Genomic DNA, 22,673 nt, shown 5'->3' on the forward strand with positions numbered 1-22,673 from the left:
AACAGCTAGAGATACTCCATGGGGAAAGCACATCAGCCTAGCCACTACGAGTATTCTGTCCCCTCATGCTCTCCCAGCACTCACAATCACATCTTCAAAGACACTGGAGGGTGGATCTCTATTGCTTTAATGTTCATTTACCCACAAGTTTGTCTAATCCCTTTATGAAGTTCTTCATCCTGTCTGCCTCCACAGCTTCCTGTGGCAACATATACACTGTTCATGGTTGTAAAAGGTACTTTCACTATTTTTTAAGTCTTTATGGAACTGATCTGCTAGCTTCAGTCAGTGTCCCCTAGTTCACGCTGCAGGATTTAGTGACTAACAGTCTCCTAGACACCTGCCTATTTGAATCCACTGAAGATAATGGGATCTTACTGTGAGCACCATAATACACTCTTAGATGAATGTGTTGGCACAGTAGAAGACCATTGTCTTGGTTTTCAGTACCTTTGCCTTGTTCACGTATTTTGTCTCCCTCATCTATGTAATGTTACCACCTCTTTGGACTGGAAATTTAGTGGTACTCTTCAATCAGCACAATTGCATGATCTTTAGAAACAGCAGAGAGTTAGACGTCAGATACAAAAGCCAGTCAAACTGTGCAAGGATGGCCTGTTTTCAACAATTAATTTCACAGTACTCTTACTAAAATAGGAGATGTTAATTTGGAAATAGCAAGTGAAATTTAATTAGGCAGCTTATATTTCTAGATATGCCTGTTATCATTTAATTTAAATGACTGTATTTAAAATCAGAACACTTGGAGGCAAGTATTCCTCCTGGTTAAACTGAGAGGGGAAATGATGGCATGAGCAAGGGAATCAGAAAACAGACTATGACCATTAAACATAAATTAACAAATCTACTCATAGTTGGCTTATCTGTTAGTCACAACAATAAACCTGTGATACAACGGAGTGATTACAGCAGTCTCTTGTATCAAAGCAAACACAGGGGGTGGTATGAGTTATTCTCAGCTGAAAGTCATAAGCCTAGAAGCTACTCCCTGATTGATAAAAATAGAAATAGATGTCTAAAAACATCACATAAAAGAGGATCCAATGGGAATGTCATTGTCACTAAGCGTAAAAGAAAGTCAGGGAACATTAGCCAACCTTATTAAAACTTTCTTAGATAAGATAAATACACATACTTCCTGACTCTCCACTTATTACCAATCCCCCATCTGCTGAGAAAGAGAAGAAGACTCCTGCAGAAATCCACCAAATTCAAACAAAGAAATTCTGGTCCCTCTGTAATACTATAAGGGAAGACAAGAAGCAGTCAGCCTTCCCTAGTCAACGGAAGACATTTCTCTTATACCTCCGTGTCACTGCCTAACTCAAAGGGCATAGTGAAGTCAGCCAGAGAGGGAAAAGCGGGAGGACAGGCAATGCAAAGTCAGGGCAAGCTGACTTGCTGATATCTATTAAAGTCACTGATGTCCTCTCTAGATTTGGACATATCACACCATCACTGCTGTAGGTTTCCAGTTTGCAAATATGAGTAAAACTATTTGGCTACTTCAAAAGACTATTGTTTGGACTGATGTTTACAGTGATGTAAATGTCAAGCTAAGTGTATTATTAAATACCATAAATAACCCAATCGTGCAACGCTCTGAAAGTTCCCAGCTTCCATTAGCACAACTGAAGAGCTTAAGATTGTTCCACAGTATTATAGATCAAGCCTCTGAAGGAACATAATATGGAGCTCCTATATGAAGCTATATTTTGTAAGAAATAACTCCTTGACATTTTGTGTTCTTTGCAGAGGAAATTCAAGTAATTGTATCTTGTAAAAAAAAAATGACACCTTTTAAATTAATGAGCCTCAAACAGTGGGAAGATTTAGTGATAGTTGATTAATACAAAGAGTCTTTATCCTTCTCTATTAAATGTTTACTGACAACACAGGCAGCAGAGCCTTCTTAATAATATGCACATCATTCTTTTGACATCAATGTTTAATTCAAACCAAGGATTACCACCACTGCTCTTGAGAGAAAGTTCAGAACACAGATTGTTCAGGGTGACTTTAGAGAAAGATTTGCTCGTTATTGATACATGGTCTGAGCAATTGAAGTTTCTCCTAAGGGTAAAAAAAAAACAAACAGAACAGCATTCTTGATACCAGCCTGCAAAACTAATTTTGGCCCTCTCTTCCCATAACATGATTTAATAAATCTCATTTTCTATCAAATTTTATGAGTTGGGAATTGTTTTAATACTAGGGCTGCAATGACCTATTATTGTAATTGTTTTAATACTAGGGCTGCAATGACCTATTATTGTTTTTTTTGCAATTTTTCTTAAATTTCAACACCATCTAAAATACACAGATAATCTGAAAATTCACTAAACTGGAAAAAAAAAACAACACAAAATCTAACCCCAAAACAAAAAAATGAAGTAAAAGCTAGAAAATGTAAGGAATTAAAAACTTGTATTGCTTGCTAAATTCACTCCCTGCCACATTCTGCATTTGTCTCATCTACTGTGTTTTCCCTTTCAAACTAATCACATGGAAAATAATCCACTGTCTGGAGGGCACTAAAACCACCCATGCATTATGAGTGATTTCTTAGCTTTTGAACAATCCTATTACATACCTACTTCCACGTTTTCCTGTACTAGCTGCCTTTCTGTTCACCACACTGTGGCCTTACCATCACTGTGCATGTGTGTGTGTTGTGGGGAGGGATATCCATCCAAATAGGTTAAAATACTGCATCATAAGACAAACCAACACTTCACTGCTTGTCTTGTAAAGCCAGTGCTCTACCTTCACAGTATCTGTCTCAGTAAAGTAAAGGATGATTACTGCAGAACTTCCATGTAGAAATCTTGGATATGCACAATAATTGAATGCATTTTCTCTTAATCTGTGAACCTGTTCAGGAAAATGAATCATACAATCATTATATAAATAAGGAATCGGCAGCTATAATTTCCTTCTATGTAGACGATCTTTAAGGACCATCTGTCACTTCCTCAAGGGCAGGTTTTTATTTTTTCTTCTTGCAAACTCATAAACAAAAATATTTCCTTTCCTCAAATGAATGAATTTCATTTTACTGTGAAAGTTTGCTAACTTAACTCCACAGCCAAAGTGGCAAAAGAAAGAAGAAAAAGTACTCTGTGCTGACTCCTAGTTACCTGTAACTTAAACACTTTCAGCAGGCCAAGGAGTATCCCAAAATTTCACAAAGGCAAACATACTGCTTGCATTTGTCAGGCAGAGCTGTTGCACCCACCAGTCTGAAGCCCTTCTCAGAAAAATTCTAGTAGACACAACAGATGTAGAAATAATAGTGGATAATGAACAATGAACATATAACGCAGTGACAATGACTAATATAATCTATTTCAACAGCTCTTACAAAGGTAATACAACTTCTAAATTATGTTGCCCAAAAATATAATTTATGAGTAATAGTGTTCTAACTTGCAAAACTTAAAAGCCATCTGAAAACCAAACCTCTTTGCCCAGCACTGCTCACAACAATGCCATGGTTTAAGCATGTTTACATTTTCGACTATAATACATTCATATAAAAGGCACATGATTTCTTTAGTTCATAGTACGAGCTGAAGTACCATTCCTTTATTTAAAAACTCTTGACTTATTATCAGGGTTGGAAATAAAGGGATGGATTGTGCAGTATTCTACTATTTTACTACACATACAAGTATTAATATTATTGAAGCATAAACTTTTTTTTTTTTACTATCAAATATTTTCATATAACAGCATGAAAGCTTAACACAAAATGTGTTTTGTTTGTCTAAAGCAGGGATCCCCTAAAACTACTCCATTATCTCCAAAAGTTCTCCAGTATCTCAACCTTTTTCTCTTCTTAGAAATTGGAAAAATCTTTAGGTGTGTCAAATCCTTTTACAGACAGAGGCTAAAAATAATGTTTACAGAAGTTTTGGCTCATTGCTTAGGAATTGTACTCCTTTTCTCTATCACAGATTTAAATGGAAATTCTGTTATTCAGTTCCATTCACAAAGTACTCGGTCCAAGTAGTCTAGGAAAAAGCATGACCAGTTGTTCTTTTCCAGTATGAAAGACATATTTGTGTTTATGTAACTTCCAACAGCATCTGACAACCTCATTAGCGAGTCTTAAATTAAGGAAACAGAGTAACAGTGAGTTATTTTGTATTTATTAATGCTTAGAAGCAGCACAAAAGACAGAAACTGCAAACTATACTACAAATATTCTCTACAATCAAGAATACTCATGCACAGCTAAGCTGACCTGAATGGGGGGTGGAGAGAATTATGTACTACCATGTTCTTGGTTTCTCTGACATATGACAGTAAGGTATCAGATCTTCTCTACCACAGCTGCTTTCCAGTCTCCAGCTATCACTTTTCTTGAAATCCTGAAGATGGCCTTGCCCTCCTAATTTAATAATTTCCTAACAAAGCTTTTTGGCTGTTTTCTTTCAAATTCTACTGCTCCAGAAACACTCATTTTACTCTTGATCTTGTATTTCCTCTGTTTATGACTATTTTCAGCTACATTGTTTAATTCCTGCCTAACTGCTTGGACATTTAAAACTCTGTCATGCACTTCCACTGAATCATTAACGTGCCTCTCAGCATGTTTTTAACTCTTCCTCAGTTTCTCATAAGAACCACATTAGTACATGACATCAGATAGATAATAAAAATGTTAATAACAAAATTAAGCTACAAAAGTAACATTTTATATGTATTCTATGTACCATATTGATTCCCAACATGCAAAAAAGAATTAAGGCTAAATGAGTGGGGTTTAGGAAAGTCAGAATAATATCCTGATTCAAAACTTGAAACCACTTTCCACAGGGAACTCCCTCACTGGAAAATTAACAGTAGTCTTAATGTGTCACTCATCAAACATCCCAGATTCTGTTCCAGCAGAGCTGGGAATAATAGCATATATTCTGCAGTACTGGCAAAGAGCAACCGTATTGAAATTACTTTAGTCAAATGCAGTAAATCAGGATAAGAAAGCTCTCTATTCACCTTTCTCTAACAGAAATGTATCTAAGACCACTAGCCACAGCCATTGACACATTAAAAAAGAGACAACATATCTCATCCATATGGAAAGCATCTTCCAATCATGATTCAGAAGTAAGAACTTGCCCAGCTAATGGCTAATAAATTAAAGGTACAACATATTCTATACAAAATCTCCACAAGGTGATCTTTTGCAACAGTACTGAAGTTTGCAGTAGCTGTTGCTGAGAAGGGCAAGGAGCAGCGAGGAATGTAATCCTGGAATCAAAGAGCAACTATTGACATTGCATCTGGGAGCCAGTGAAAGGTTGTGATGTTTTCAGAATATGTAAGGGACCAAAGTCAGGATGAGGTCCTGGCATACCTTCAGTTCCTTAAGGGCTGACAAGAACAGTGCCCTCTATACAGAGCAGTGGTTCACTGATGCCAAAGCAGCCCATAGCCAAAACCAAAGGAGTGGATACAAGTTTACATTGCTTTATCCTGGCTTCTTTTGAATATGTCAATACAGAAGAAAGTTGAACAAGGGCCTGATTGAACATTTCACCTAGGAGAAGGTAGGATTCTCAGCACAGAGGACTTCAACTAATTATGTACAAAAAGTAGGCCTAGATTACACCATACCTACAAAAAAAAAAAAAAAAAATCAATATAAATGGCATGGAAGACCTAAAATAAAAGTTTGCTTTGTTGTGGTGTCTGGTTTATTTTTGGTGGTGGTGTTTTTTAAAAACCCCAGTATTCCGGATCAAAAGGGAACTAGAAAGAATAAGTAAAAAAAAAAACAAAACAAAACAGTTAAAGAAAAACAGCTTTCCTAAAGGGTGACTATGAAGGTCAATGAAAAAAATTGTATTCAACGAGACAATTGAGAGAAACAGGGTAGCACATCATGAATGCATCCCTCCTATAAGCAATAAAGCCTTTTCAAAGTTTGGGCATATGCACACCCTGCAGTGTAAATACGAGCACAGATATCTGCCACAGAATCATAGGATGCTTTTTCAGAGATCAGAGCCATTTAAGAGTCACAGTATGTTTAGTTCCTTATGTATTACTGAATATTAGGTTGCATTTTTTTGATGTACACTCAGTGATATTCCTCCCATTAACTACAACTGGTCGGCAATGTTTGACTATGTAACAAGTATAGCTTCAAAGGACTAAAAAACTTTTCTATCTGTGGAATGTTTCTAGCGGACAAGTGGAAGTGAAGAAACAAAAAGAGTAAGCATAATGGGTCCCAACCCATCCTTAGGATTTCCTGCTCCATATTAGTTGTAAATTATATACCAGCTTTATAGCTAATGAGGCAAAAGAAAATAACAAGTTTTATTTCATTTCAATTTAGCTTTATTTTCTAATAGTAGTAACAAAATATTCCAAAATTAAATATTATGTTTTATGTATATATTAAATACTATGTTTTTATGTACTTATAATTGCTCCTCAATGTCTAACTCCTTCTGTTAGAGGATACTGAATGTTTTCCTTTCAGGTCAAGCACTCTAAACAGGATATAATTTTCCCATGCCATAGAAAGAAAGAAAGTTCATGAGGAAACTGATGTTTAAAAGATGTTTCTCTTAGTGATTAGAAGGTACCAATTTAATAGAGAAGCATTTTGCATGATGTTTTTGTAAAAAATAAAATTAAAAAAAAAAAAAAAATCAAGCTTTTTACAGGATGAAATTCTGTTTGCATTCGATAGTCATAGCTGACACTTTACCTTTCCTGTAGTTTCTCCTCAGAAATCTGTAATTCTTCTTTTAAGTTTTGATATCTATCTTCCCTTAACAATCTGGTGCCGTCATAGAGGGTCAATTCTCTGTCATGTATTAGTCTGTTTGAAAATAAAGAATAAGCTTTATCTAGCCTTTGATCACTTTTACATATGCATATATCAACTAATGCTTTTTTAAAACCTACATGGGCGATAGTAAAAAGAAAATTTAAGATGCACCTAGGTGTGGAGGTAAAATAATATGCATCAGTAAACAGTTTCAGCACGTAGTCAGTCAGTCAACCTAGTTTAAATAGATGTGGTAAGAAGAAGAAAAAAAAATTCTGTCTTACCAGTAGAGTGTGCATAAATAGCATGAAATAGCCCATTTTGTTATACTTGTACCAAGTAATATACTTTCGATTTGTTTCTTGAAGCAATGTATTTCAGTTGGCTGCAATGATTAGCCTACATACATACCCACCTCTTACTTTTTTTGTGCAGAAGTTGATTAGAAACCAGAAAGCAAAGCTAAACTGATTAGAAAGGGAAAAGAAGGCAAGCATAATTTTCGCTTCTAACCTTCTGTGTATATGTATACGAAGACAAGGCACAAAATGGTTTTGCTAAAACCTGCTTTGAAGGCTGGTGCTGTCCTTTAAATTTGCAGTATACGATGCAGGAACATGCAATAGCAGAAAAAAATTGACCTGACGGTATAGATTAACATAGTACTTGCTATTATTACTACTGTTCTGCAAAGTTTATTTCATAATTCAATACAGGATAAATTAATGTTTAGAAAACATTCTTTGCAATCAAAATAAAGTACGCTTTTACATGTAACTGCAATGACTGCATTTCATTTAGAAGCAGAATGAAAAGTATTTCAAACATCTTCTGACATCCTGCATTTTCAAATCGTTATGTAAATACTTCTAATTTTTAGATTTCCTAAGTTTAGAGTAAAATTGAACTCTTCCTTCAATTCAGAGTTACAGTCGGTATTTACAAAGAGCTGAAATTTCCTGCATTATGCACTTACAAAGAATATGAAATAATTTATTTTGCTTTTAAGTAAGTAAAGACTGAACATCATATATTTTATGAAACTTCAATGTTCAGATTGATCTTTACAGTGTTCTTGAACTTACGGAAAGTCATATTCACCAAAAGGAACTTTACTTCTCAGTATGCCTGTGCTCAATGAACAAATCATGCACAAACAACTTATCCGTGCTCATATCCTGACCTTTGAAGTACAGCTAGAGTGCCGGGGTTAATTCGATGAATGCCATCAAGAATAACAAGCTTTCCTTCCAGGGCAGCAGTAACAAGTGGCGATGGTCTCCAAGCAGTGTCTCCATTAGGCAGCGTATACCTTTGCTGTAGCAAATCTCTAGCTGTCATATCCTGTAAGTATCAATTCATCAGATGAATATATTTAGCTCTACTTTCTGCGATGACAAGTACATGCTCTGTTTTTAAAAAAACTGCATACTGTTTTTCCTGAGAATACACCCAAAGAAAACTAGCAGGAAATCTTCAATTGCTTTTCCAAAGAGTATTAGAAATACACAGAGAAATCTAGGCATACACTATGTTAAATAGTCTTTGGAAGTTCTAGACCTGCCAATATCATCTCCTTGAAACCAGAACAAAAGCCTTCTCTCCTGCCCTTAAACATAATGCAAGCACATGACAACTTGTACACAGCTTTGTATACAGAAGGGGGCAGCAATTTACACCTAGAACAAACTAGAGTCATTTATTTCATGTAGAAGTCACCTGAAAGAGGAAAGATTCCACCTTTAATCTTGAACACAAACCAGCATGATATCCCACCTCTCAGCAGGAAAATGCAGTGGAAGCATCAGAGAATAAAAGAGTAAGAAAGAAGCCAGTAACACACAAAATATTAAAAGTATACAGCATGTCACAAAATAATGCGTAAGGGATAAATCGAAGCCAAAGGCAAACTCTACATTATCCTTCAGCATACACATTTTATATGTTCCATTATAACAGGTAAGCACTAGATCCACAAAGACGTAATAGCTGGTTTGTGACCTGGAAGATGAAATTCCTTCCTCAGGTTGAGCTGTGAACACAACTTAATCTGAAAGAAGATGAGAAAGGTATTTTCTATTGTAGCTGTAGCTTTTGTATACATCCTCTTCACAACTATAAACCCTTTGAACTTTAAAGAATAAAAATAGAACACATTACGTCATCTAGCCTGAATCATTTCCTCTTTCTACATTTCCTTAAAAGCCTTAAAATAACAGGACAAAGTCTGGTTCCTTCAGTGCTTCCACATTTGTATGATTTAAATTCCCACATTTAAATCCACATAAAACATGATTATTGTTTGACTTGGTTGAGCTTGTTGTGGTTTTGGGGGGTGGGGTTTTTTTTGTTGTGTTTTTTTTTCTCTTTTAACTGCTGTGTTTGCTCATTTCTATTTTATTAATGAATTACACTAAAACCAGAACATGCAACATTCTTATCAAAGCCAGAGAAAATTGCAAGTGTTATTAGGACTTGCATCAGAAGTGTTAATTCAGCAAAGAGTAAAAGCTGTATACTGAATATTTGACTAACACACCTTTCTGATCGATTACCTCCAGGGGAATGGAACAACATACAGTATGAACTGATTGGGAGCCTAGTATGCTTATGTAGAACGCCCATCTGTAATTCAAACAGCCATTTGAGAACCATGCATTAATTTTCTGGAGATAAACTCAGAAGTGTATTTTGCTGCTAAATACTTTCTGAAATATAAAATGAATGTTTATATTGTAATTTGAATGGTTTAGTGAGGATAAATTTAGTGATGCATTAAGAAGTAGAATCATTTACTAACACATGTGAAGTTTGTATAAAGGATTCATTTTATTTATCTATTTGCTAGTCTTATTATTTCTATTTATTTAATCTAAACCAATTTTTAATATACAATATTAAAATTGTAACATTATTAAATATATAGTGTTAGAATAACACTGAAAGTCCCTCCCTTTTGAAGGGAGGTAAGAGAGTATAAGAATTACTTTTTTTTGCCTTTATTTTGGGAATAGCAATGGCAATGGCAACATACTGCCTTTTGAAACAGAATACCTACTTTGATTTGTAACAGTCATTGTAACCTTTTTGTGTGTTTTATATTACATTTCTTATTTTATAAAATATCTGGGAAGCTAGGGACCAGGTTAGGAGAGCTAAGGCCCAGTTAGAATTAACCTTGGCTAGGGATGTGAAAGATAATGGGAAGGGATTCCACAGGTACACTGCAAGTAAAAGACAGACCAGGGACAATGTGGGTCCCCTGAAGAATCTATCAGGAGAACCGGCTACCCTGGATTTGGAGAAGGCTGAGGTTCTGAATGACTTCTTTGCCTCAGTCTTCACTGGCAAAGGCTCTGATGAAACCATGAAAGCCTTGGAAGGCAGACACAGGGACTGTGAGAACGGAGACCTTGGGCCCACTGTAGGAGAGGATCAGGTTTGAGACCGTCTTAAAAACCTGACTGTGCGCAAGTCCATGGGACCAGATGAAATCCATCCGCGGGTCCTGAAGGAGCTGGCAAATGAAGTTGCTAAGCCACTGGCTATCATATTTGAAAGATCATGGCAGTCAGGTGAAGTTCCTGATGACTGGAAAAAGGGAAATATAACCCCCTTTTTCAAGAAGGAGAAAATGGATGACCCGGGGAATTACAGACCAGTCAGTCTCACCTCTGTGCCTGGCAAAATCTTGGAGCAGATTCTCCTGGAAGGCATGCTAAGGCACATGAAAATCAACAAGGTGCTTGGTGACAGCCAGCATGGCTTCACTAAGGGGAAATCCTGCCTGACCAATTTGGTGGCCTTCTATGACAGGGCTATGGAACTGATGGACAGGGGTGGAGCAGTTGATGTCATCTACCTGGACTTGTGCAAAGTGTTCGACACTGTCCCACATGACATCCTTGTCTCTAAATTGGAGAGACATCAATTTGATGGATGGACCACTCGGTGGATAAAGAACTGGCTGCATGGCCGCATGCAAAGAGTTGTGGTCAATGGCTCAATGTCCAGGTGGAGACCAGTAACGAGTGGTGTCCCTCAGGGATCAGTGTTGGGACCAGTCTTGTTCAACATCTTTGTCACTGACATGGACAGTGGGATTGAGTGCGCCCTCAGCAAGTTTGCCGATGACACCAAGCTGTGTGGTTCGGTTGATATGCTGGAGGGAAGGAATGCCATCCAGAGGGACCCTGACACGCTTGTGAGGTGGGCTGATGCCAACCTCATGAAGTTTAACCATGCCAAGTGCAAGGTCCTACACCTGGGTCGGAGCAGTCCCAGGCACAGCTACAGGTTGGGCAGAGAAGAGATTCACAGCAGCCCTGCGGAGAAGGACTTGGGGGTGTTGGTTGATGAGAAAAAGAACATGAGCCGGCTTCAGTGTGCACTTGCAGCCCAGAAAGCCAACCGTATCCTGGGCTGCATCAAAAGGAGCGTGACCAGCAGGTCGAAGGAGGTGATCCTGCCCCTTTACTCTGCTCTTGTGAGACCTCACCTGGAGTACTGTGTGCAGTTCTGGTGTCCTCAACATAAAAAGGACATGGAACTGTTGGAACAAGTCCAGAGGAGGGCCACGAGGATGATCAGGGGACTGGAGCACCTCCTGTATGAAGATAGGCTGAGAAAGTTGGGGCTGTTCAGCCTGGAGAAGAGAAGGCTGCGTGGAGACCTCATAGCAGCCTTCCAGTATCTGAAGGGGGACTATAGGGATGCTGGGCAGGGATTCTTCATTAGGGACTGTAGTGACAGAACAAGGGGTAACGGGTTAAAACTTAAATAGGGGAAGTTTAGATTGGATATAAGGAAGAAGTTCTTTACTGTGAGGGTGGTGAGGCACTGGAATGGGTTGTCCAGGGAAGCTGTGAATGCTCCACCCCTGGTGGTGTTTAAGGCCAGGCTGGACAGACCCTTGGGTGACATGGTTTAGTGTGAGGTGTCCCTGCCCATGGCAGGGGGGGTGGAACTAGATGATCTTAAGGTCCTTTCCAACCCTAACTATTCTACGATTCTATGATTGTATGGGGAAAAAAAGAGCTTAGGACAGAAAACAAGTAGCATAACCTATGTCCCACTCCTTTTAGCAGCTATAGTAATACAAGCCTCCAACCTAGCCATTTTTCATGGTTGACACGACTAATCACTTTCTTGGCAATTATGAGGTGAAAAATCTATGTTTCCTGGTTTTCATGCCAATTTGGACTTACATTTTGTTAGTATTTCTGAAATTAAAAAATTGGAAGGAATTTGTAAAAAAAAAAAAAGAGGTCATGCAAAAAAGAAAAAAATATCCTAGAAACAAAACCATCACAATACAGAAACACTAATAACGTGCTTAGAAGACTGTTTTTGCTGGGGAAGAAAAGGAACAAATTGCTGGAAAACTGTAGTAACATCACTTTGAATATTGCGCTCTTTTCCCCCTGAAACTCTGGGGGGAAGAAAATGTTTTATTTTGAAAATTTAGACCAAAAGTGCCCTAGCTACAATCCACAAAAAACTAGCTGGCTGCTGCTTCCCATTTGCTGTTGCTTAACTGCATTAAGAAACAACTTAAAAACAAACCTTTCCTAATCTGGATGAGCTTCCTTTGTTAGCAATTTGCCTGGAATTGCATATAATGAGAAATCCATATAATGATGTCAGATATCACAAATGAGACAGGAATTGTTCTCTGAGCCAACTGTTAGTATAAGGAATGATATATGTACTCAAAAGCTTTGGGAACCCTTGATTCTCACCTCACAACATAAAAGCTTTTAGAGGCTTTTTCTGTGAAATCAGTATAAAGAGCTATGCCTTTTCAAACTACTGAAGCCCTTAAATCAACCTCAGATGGAAAGAATGATGAAGCAAGTACTAAAACTAAAAGTAAACATAATATATATACATGTATATATAAAAAAATTTAAGAATTCATTTCTGCACAGAGGCTGAAGAAAAACAGTGCTATTGCTTCACTCCAAAGAGAAGTGCTGCCGCACATTTTTTGTGCTGCAGAAATTACTGGAAAATAAAAATAAGCCATAGGACAAATAAAAACCTCCTTAATTTTAGAAATGGATTTAGGACAATATGCTGTCTCTCAAAACAAAACAAAAACAAAAAAAAACACCAAACAAACAAAAAAAACCCCAAATCAAACCAAACCAAAATGGCAGTTTCTTCAACAAAGCAGAAAAACCTGCTAAATTTACAGCACTATCCAGCTTCTCATAGCCTTCACTGCTGAATTACTGTATAAATTACTACATTTAACATTTGTTCTGTCATTAAATTATCCGGTTAGTTTGCTATGGAAAGCTTATGATGTGTTTTTCATATTTTAAGAAAAACAAATACATTCTTAAAATTTATCCAAAGATATAGAGCTCTCCTACATTCAATGAGTTTAAGACACTGCTTCCTGTAAAACTTTTGAGATTATGTAAGACACTGTACGTAGGAAATATCTATACATATAGATATAGATGTGGATCTTATGTAGACTTGTCTACACAGGAATTCATAGCAAACAATGAGCTCACAGTCTTTCATTTGCTTTAGCAATACTGTTTGATTATCAGCAAAAAGCCTCTCTATAAAACCCCTCTGAACTTGATCAAACCCTGGTGAAACCAAAGGAAAGCTTCACTTCAGTGTGAAATACTTCAACCCCCTGGCCTAGGTTTTATTTATGTAGGAATTACAGATCCCTTCAGGTGTTTACTGAGTAACTAATTTCATTGTCAGCTCTTGTTACACGTTTCCAAAAAGGAAGTCTTCTGCTCCTGTTCAGCGAAGCCATACTAATTAAATATAGGATGTTGAAAAACAGTGGCCATGTTTTTAACCAAGTAATTATCTAATTTTGCTGTTGAGTACCCAATATTGTATTGTGCATAAGAAAACAAGAGTTAGGATGTACCTGTCCTTAAGCAGGTTTGGTAAGTTGCAGAACTCTTTTCCTGGGATGATTCAAAACTATGTTTACAGTGACAAGTGCAGACAGAAGCATGCAGGCTAACTGGAGACACTCAGTTCTGGCTAAGAAACTATGCTCCTATCTTAATATGCCATTGTCCAGAAAGTAATAGGTGCTTCTGGGAATCCAAGTATATTACTATGAACGTAATATTACATTGATGAGTTTATGTAGCTTTGGAACCCAAATACGCTCACACCTGGCCACCTTAAAGCATAAGAAAAAGGCACAAGTCATCTGTTCAACTTCTATCTATGCAGATACAATTCCAGAGTCTGTGCCCTTATCAGCTGAAGCCATACAGGGGGAAGGAAAAGCAATGGGATCCTGTCTGGGGAGGTTTTCAACATCACAGGAAAACATAAAATGGATTGTGTTTCTTTTTTCAGCATCAGTAATATTTATTTTTCCTATTTTCTCTCACTTTTTATCTGTTTCAACCCTTCAAACTCACCACCCATTTCTGTCAGTGTCTCTCTCCACATGGCATTGCACTTCCAAAGCAGCTGCCACTGCCATTTCTTCCTTTGGAGGTCTCCATGCTGCATGTGAAAAATTTCAAGCAGCAAAGGTATGGAAGAAAGAGACCAATATATTGCATTAAATCTGATGCTATGTTCCTCTGCAGCATTGCCTACTATCACTTACAACTGTAAATCCTGTGATATTTGGTATATTTTGCCTTACAAGGTCATGGGAGACTCTCGACTTCATATTTTATTTGAGAATGTTTTCATTCCTTGGGGTAATGGAGAAAACCTTACATATGTGGTCTCTATTGTGAAAAGCTAGAAAAGTAATTCTGCTTTTTAATCTCGTAATTTTTCAGTTTATGTCACAAGGTTAAAATGCATCAAGATCTAAGACTGACAATTCTGAGTGACCACTGGCTGTGGGAGACTGCTGTTAAGCACGACAGAGCTTGGAGTTTGCAAAAATATCCCAGTGCTGTGAGAAAGCCTGAAGTGCTGCCAGGATGAAATCAAAGGGAAAACCCCCAAATGTACAGCAGCCCCACTATGCCATTTTTACCACACTCCAAGATAACTGACGGCTCCAAAACCTTAATTCCCTTATTATCCTGCATGTCCAACCCTCCTGGAACCATTACTGCTACTCCTGTGTCAATCTTTTTAATACAAACTTTACATTTTCTATAGTAGAAACATTCACTCTGCCCTTACTTTTTCAATTACTGGACATTTCATCTTCCAATTCATTAAAAACACAGCTACAACAACAAACTCCTTGCCACCACCTTCAAAGCCCTTGGACACCCTTATGACTTCTCCAGTTCTTCCTTCTTGCCATTTTACCCCATGACTGCCATGACTATGTCAACTGCTTGTGCGTGTCTCAAATAGAGTTAATGCACATTTCACTCCAAATTCATCTTTAAAGCCACATCTGTACTAAGACACAACATAAATAATTTAGCAACAATTAGGCTACAGGTGGAAGATTGTTGTCTGTTTGTCATAGCACCTATGAGTAACAAAGTTAATATTCACTGAGTGCAATATGCATACATTATATTTAAACACCACCCTCATTATATATTTCTAGAATGCAACAACGTTGAACATGGAACCTTAACCTCTAATCTCTACTGCAACATAGTTGCACTGCAACTGTAATTGTCAGAATACACAGGAAGGTAAAAAAAGGCAGAGAAATTCCATGTGTCAGGCATCATAAAAAATAAATATGTAAGAGGATATCAGGTTATCTTCACAAAAGAAACAATTAAAAAAATCCCAAACAAACACAGAAAAAAGATTAAGCTTATGGAACATGAGAAATAATGTTAAAAAACTTCCATACAAAAATAAAACCCTCAATACAGTAAAAAAACTGTTTTCCATTACAATTTAAAAAAAATAGTGTTGGTAATGGAGAATTCCATTTAAGATTAAATAGCATATGGGGAAAAATTAATAAATAAATAAGAAGATGGAACAACAAAAGGTCTTCTGGAGGCATTCAACATGCATGAATTACAATGGTCACCATTCTGACCTAAAGGCAAGAATCATCTTTCAAAAGGGGAAAAAAATCCAAAAAGGAGAAGACACAAAAGATGAAGTATCTTTTATGACACTCAGTCATGCCAAATCACAGAACAAGCTGTCAGTTCTCTGTGGCTACGAGAAAGACCACTGTGTTAAATGATTCTGCTTACATTTAGATTACCTCTCTTACACATTCACAATAAATTCAATAAAACTGAAAAAAGCAATGTCAGGGCTAGGTTACTACAGTAACACTACTAACTATACTGCTGCACAGCATCCCCTCTATTTAGGCCTGCAATGAGAAGATATTTTAGATAAGCATTCTAACACAGAGAGTAAAAAATGCTCTATAATGACCAGAAAACTGTTATCTTTGAAATCTTTGCTAACCTTTATTTTTTAACCATATTATATAGATTAAAAAGTATCTATATTATATATACACAGCTCTACTCCAGTTTTTAAAATAACTGAGGGAGAGAATATACAGAAAGAATCAACACCTGTGTATTATATTTTAGGTCATATTTAAAGCATAGTTTACTTACCTGGTACAACATGATAGGTTCTATGTTGTATCCCAGTAGATCAGCAAACTCCTTAGCAATAACTGTTTTGCCACAGCCCTAAAAAGTTACAAAGTAAGAACTAGATTACATTCTAAGAAACACGGGGAAGGAGGGAGAAAAGAAATTTCAATTCTTACTTTTCCTCCAATTAAACACATATCTTTAACCATATGGGATTGCATCATTTCTGCCAACAGCTGATCATGGCTGGAAGTCTTTATAAAAGTATCTGATCGAGGATGTTTTTTTAACAGCGCAGTCCCAGCGGGAACCTATAAGGAAAAAAAGAATACAATCAACATGCTAAATAAGCTACACTGTGATAACTCTAGGCTTTGTGTGGCCTGGGTTACACTTCTCCAAAACTACTGTGGTATTTTGCTGATGACTGTCATCCAACAAACATATCTTTCACTTAAAAAATATTCAATCACACAGTTTCTAACAGACAACCTTCTTCACACTTCCTTTGTCTCATTTTCATAAAAAAAGTAGCAAAATGTGAACAAATGGAATTACAGCACTGGGGTTTGCAAAGAACTTGAGGCTGCTCCTGCTGAAGACAAAATATAAAAATCACCAACATTAACTGCTTATCAGAGAAACATGGAAGAAAAAGAGCAATTTGCATTGTAAAATCCTGAAGGGGTTACTTTGACAAGAACTTTGCAGAGTTTCAGTCATATTCCACATTAAGGCTCTATTTTCACTCCCCATTCTAGTCTGGGAACCGTTTCATCTGCAAATTCCTTATGCCTTCTTGTTCCCAAAGAGATATTCTGCAGACCTATTTTCAGAAAGTATCACCTACACATCAAACAAAATTAAAAACCTTCTCCTCAAGAAAGAGTTAAATCAGGTCCCTACAGAACCACCTTTTTCTGACAAATTCCCATTTGCTGCTGCTCCCCTTTTCACTTTGTCATGGTACAAACTCTCTGAGGATACTCCTCACCTCTCTCTGACTCCTACTAATTCTAGACTCTCCTAATTCAACATTAACTTCAAATTTGCAGATCAGCATGTTGCATGAATACAACCTTATTTCACCACCTAAAAACTTCATCAGAAGAAACTTTAACCATTCTTAATGTGATTACTTGTGTTCTGTTTTCCCAACATCTTCCATCAGAACATTACCAAGCACCACTCATTAGATTTTATTTGAAGTGTAGACAGACTATTGTTTTTATTAGAATAAAAAAGGGAAAGCAGCACCAAAAGCATCATAAGTACTCTGTTATTCTAATACAATTTAAAAAAAGGAAATTTAGAGGCTTTTCTTTCATCCATTCTTTAGCATTTCTTTTAACACAAGAAACTAATGAATCACATGTAGGAAAATATGAGTTTATTTAGCAATAAAATCTTGTATATCCATAATTAAGTATTATAGTACCTAAAAAATGTGTTATTCTACCAAAATACGTTCAGTGCAAATGAGTTTTTGTATCAAGTGTATCAAAATCTCAATGAGATGAAAAAAAACAATATCTAAAAACATATATAGTTTTATAAAGATACAAATTCATACCTGGAATGTCACTTCTTTTTCACCAATCTGGACAGTTACATCAGCCTTGAAGGGTTTGTTTCCATGTGTGCTTTCTACTTTGGTAATCCTTCGGGGAAGCAAGTGGCTTTTTGAATCCTGAAGCTCAAAACGCTGTAGAATTAGGGCATGAAGAAAATTAATTATTAAATACAGCTTTCTGGGTTTTAAAACTGCTCCTTCTGAAAACGAGGCCAGAAGTATATTGAAGTGCTTGTGAAGTCTTAAATCCATTTACTTTACTTCAACTTTCACTTCACATACCTGTGTTCACATTCATGTTGACCTATATATTTTGCATTTAAAACCAAAGTGAAAAGATTGTATACCATCTACTTTTTCTGAGTGTAGCGACAGATATAAAGTGAAAATGTTGTTCAGTGACTTTGCCAAGTCTTAGTCTGACAGAACACAATAATAAGAGAAACAGATGATAGCCTTTAGCATGTGTAATAATAGACCACCTATCTCTGCAGGTCATTATAACCAATTGCAGATTTAAACATCTGGCTACCAATAAAAATAACCATCAAACATTATGTTTACTTAGCTCCACAGCCTTATCATACAATGAAAATTGAGGATATCCTGTACAAATTAAGCTTTCAGCATGTTCTGGGTATATCAAGGACAAAAAAAGGGGACATTTGTCTTCCCAATCCTCTTTTAAGCATTATACTCTATTTTATGCTGGATATAGGAAGCATGGAAGCCATTTAAAATACCCTGCATGAAGTCTATTTTGCTAGTGAAGGTGAAGTCAGTTGGGGGGTTTATGCACGAAAGAGCCAGTAACTGAAATTACTGAACTCATAGAGCCACTTTATTCCAGTGGAAGCTGAGTAAATCAGAGAAAATGAGTATTATTCAACTCCTTAAAATCCTTGAAAAAAAAAAATTAAAACAGAAGTAACAAATATAAAATAATTCTCCAAAAGCATGTAGTTTTATCACTACTGGGATTCACAGCACTATCTTCTAAAGTTTAGAAAGAAAACTGAGATTCAATCATATAAACACTTTGGCTCTTCATCATTTTGTAAATTCCCACTCTGGAACAAGAGGCTACAAAAATTTCATGTTTAAACATGAATTTAAGATAAATGATCAGTAAAGGACTGCACCAAATTATATCCTTATTGTAACAGCTGAGTCTACTTTAGATACCATTAAATATTTAAACAACCACAGATGACATGAATGGCTACTGAGCAGTGTATCAAAACTGATTCTAAGAAAAGCTCCAACTATAATTCTGTTAAATGAGCCACTCTTATGTTCATTAGTAAATGGCAATATTCTTACTAAGTTAATAGCATTTTGGATAAGGCCAAAACTGCTCATACACAAAATTGCAAAGTGCTTGTATACTAAAATCCCTTAATTGTATACCAATTAAAGAAAATAACTATGAGCAAAAAAAAAGATTATCTGCACCAGCAGCTTCTGCATCAACACAAAAGATCTGCAGACAGCAGCAGCAGACCTGGTATACAAAGATCTTGGGGGTCTAAAATTTCTAAGGTGTTCTTTGGTTTGAGTTTTTTGAGGGTTGGTTGTTTGTTTTCTTAAAATGTTGTTGAGGGTTCTGCAGCCAGCCTTTTAGACCCTAAATTAGGATGCTGGATGCTGAAAGAGGACTGTCTCTGTGAAGATCATTACTGAATTTATACAACTTGAATTCACCTAACTGAATTTGTACAATCTGAATTCATCACATGTAAGCACATTACCACACTTACACCTGAACAGCAGCAGCAAACAAAAATGTTTGTAGCTTTCAGACTAAGGCAGATCTTCTTGACATAATTCTTTATTTAGAATTATGACAGCTAGATATGGAATCAGAGTGTGGCATGAAATGGATGTACAACACATTAAACATACTTCTGCCTGAGCTGGAAACAGCTTCCTCCACACAAAGTCCAAGTTGATAGCTGCAAAGGAAAAAGTATTTGTGGCTTGGAAGGACAACTTTTGAGCACATTCAGTATCAGAAAGTTTGGGAGGTACTTAAGAGACTCAGCGCCTCAGACTCAAGAGGAAAGAAAAAAAGACTAGGCATCACAAATAAGGGAAGTGGTTTGGCAGTTCATAATTATCAGGCCACATTCTACACACCTAGAAACATGTGAGAAAAGGCAAACTGTAAAAATTAGAAAAAAGGAAGAAGAGGCATTCTGACTACTTGGAAGTATCTAAGTGATCAGTAATGTCTCAGCACTGAAACCACAGAATAGGCTGCTGATGCGACTGGTCAAAGGAACAGAGAGCTTAAATGAGACTTATTTGCAGATAACCACTATGCTGAACCCACAAGACAGCTAAGCTATCCAAAAGAGGCATCCAAAAGCAACTAATCTTTCTTAAAGATTCTCTGCATGGGAAGAGAATTTTTCAAGGAACAGGAGGACTGACCTGTTTCACAAGAAGCAACCTAAGAACTTCAAGTGCAAGATGGGATAGACAGTGAAGCCTGAACAGATTCCGCTATAATGGTATGTACTGGCATTAAGACCATTCATTAATGCAAAACCCCAAAGATTACAAACTACTCTGGAGGAAATAAAAGGGAAAGATATCATTCCTCAGACCAAAATTTGCAACAGAAATATCTTACAAGTGAACAAAAGTGTCAACAATAAAAAAGATTCCAGTTTTCTAACTACTAGCCTACTCCCCACGAGAGAGGGCCTATGTACTCTGAAGACTCCCTATTGCAAGGGAAAGTTTTCAACAAGGAGCTAAGATTAAAGTGGGTGTGAAAATAATACAAAAATAAGTCAAAGGGAACAAAGAAGCTTCGATCTGATGATACAAGATCAAGACAGTAAACACAGCATCAATTAAGGCATGAAAAAACAATAATCGAGAATGGCCTCAGAGTAAAGTTAATCACTAGGATAGTAGGCTAAAAGGGACTTGCTCATTTATTAAGACAAACCTGATCTACGTTGCTTCTAAACTCTGATGGGAAGATTCTCTTGATTTGAAGGTGAAAAAAAAAACAAACCACCAAAACTAACAGAGGTTGTTTCCAACAGTGGGGAAAAAAAGGCAGGCAAAAGGCATGTGAGAATTAAAAACGCAAACCCCAAAATCTCTGATGAATCTGAAGTGAAATACTAAAATTTTATGGAACAATGAGGAACTAAGTATAGAACAGTTCAGTATCTTATGAGTCACTAAACTCAGACTAAATGAAGATGACCAGATTTATAAATGCCTAGCAGTAGTATAAAGAAAACTCCAATAGTGCGGGAGACATATATGTGCTTAAGCTTATTGTTTGGGAATGTTTAACTGGAGACTGTTTTCCTTGCAAGCAGCAATTTCTTTATATAAAAATCTTGTAGAGAAAAAGCTTATATAAATATTTACTTAACTTTTGCAATCACATTTCAAATGTTCATCTGTCAAAATAACTTTTCATGACAGTATTTCATGCAAGCATGGAATAATTTTAAAGGCCAGAATTCAAACCAACTCGTATTTTCCTCTGCAAGGCCTTCTAAGTTTAAGTTCTTCTTTAAAAATCAGAATAGAAATTGATAGTTTCCAAAGTGCAGAAACTTCAAATAAGGGTATTCAGAGGCACATCATTCTCAAGTTTTTTTGGTACCTCTGTCCTGTCTGTTGCAAGCTAATGAACTAATGAATACTGCAAACTGTAGCACTTGTACAAATGTTCTATATGATAAGCAACTCTCTAGATCACTGCTGATCCTGGATTAGTGTGCAATCCATAACAGATTTTTTGATGTTAACTAGTTTGACATAAGGAGACATTTCTATCAAATTTAAAAAAATTGGTTGATAAGCAGAGTTAAGTCCAAATCAGATTTTAATTCCAACTAGATCCACTCAACAAGAGATCTGAATTTCAGAGCATCTTTAAGCACCCAAGACTAACACTGTAACAAGCTACTTCAACTCACAGGGAAGGTAAAAGTCATTAATTCATTATTGAGAATAAGGATTAAGAGGAATACCTAGGTCTCGATGGAGTCTCAGTCAGCAAGGAGGCACATTAGGAAAAGATTTACCCAGGTTAAAGATAAGGTTTGGAAAGACAGTGCCTTCAGAATATGACCTCCTCAAGAATTATGCACAGGGTCTAACAGCTGCCAAAACTAGCAGCTTAGCCTAACCACTGGCTACCTCACTTCTCAGCTCCAACAGCCAGACTGGAAAGGAAGATCTCCTGAAACTAAGATACATTATCAGCTAGATTACTACTTCCCCATATCTGTCTCCAAGTCTGATGCCTATAGGTTATATTTTATGATTTTTTTTTTAATTTTCTGTAAATGATAGCTGATGTTAAGAAGTTATTCAATTCACACAAATTAATCCATCAATTGCAATACACTTTAAGTATTTATTTTAAAACTCTTGATACCTCCCAGATTACTGTATTAATTGTATTCTGTTACACAGAAGTATTTAACTGCAAATATTAGCTGGACACTCTTTGGGTATCTGTAGGAAGGTAGAGTAAGAAATCATCTTACTTCTGCCAAACTCCTCTCCCTCATATTTCTTTTGAAATGCAAAAAAAAATTTCTTACCCATATTTAATACAGTTTTGGCACTGCTATTACTAAAATATCATTACAAACAGAAGTTCCTCAGCAAAACCAGTTATTTTCTGTATTTCTTGAGGATTACTCCTTAACAAGATTTGTTGTGCGCAATCAGAATAAAATTCTGAGTAAGATTATGTGTACTTGCTGACATAATGGTACAAAGTTGTATA

General features: G+C 36.5%; 1 protein-coding gene across 1 annotated transcript in view; it reads right to left on the reverse strand.

Annotated features, from left to right (window-relative positions):
* Positions 1–22,673, reverse strand: part of VWA8 (von Willebrand factor A domain containing 8) — a 178,177-nt gene that overhangs the window by 113,023 nt on the left and 42,481 nt on the right. The window contains exons 10-14 of the mRNA XM_061457275.1: positions 17,897–18,028; positions 16,500–16,634; positions 16,342–16,419; positions 7,998–8,158; positions 6,752–6,865 (exon numbers count right to left, since the gene is read on the reverse strand). Coding sequence (XP_061313259.1) covers positions 6,752–6,865; positions 7,998–8,158; positions 16,342–16,419; positions 16,500–16,634; positions 17,897–18,028 — 620 coding nt within the window. The remainder of the gene's footprint in view (positions 1–6,751; positions 6,866–7,997; positions 8,159–16,341; positions 16,420–16,499; positions 16,635–17,896; positions 18,029–22,673) is intronic.

Source organism: Pezoporus flaviventris, unplaced genomic scaffold, assembly GCF_033815535.1.
Source record: "Pezoporus flaviventris isolate CSIRO_AGI_PZ_B2104156 unplaced genomic scaffold, CSIRO_AGI_Pfla_v1 ptg000025l, whole genome shotgun sequence".
Lineage (NCBI taxonomy): Eukaryota > Metazoa > Chordata > Aves > Psittaciformes > Psittacidae > Pezoporus > Pezoporus flaviventris.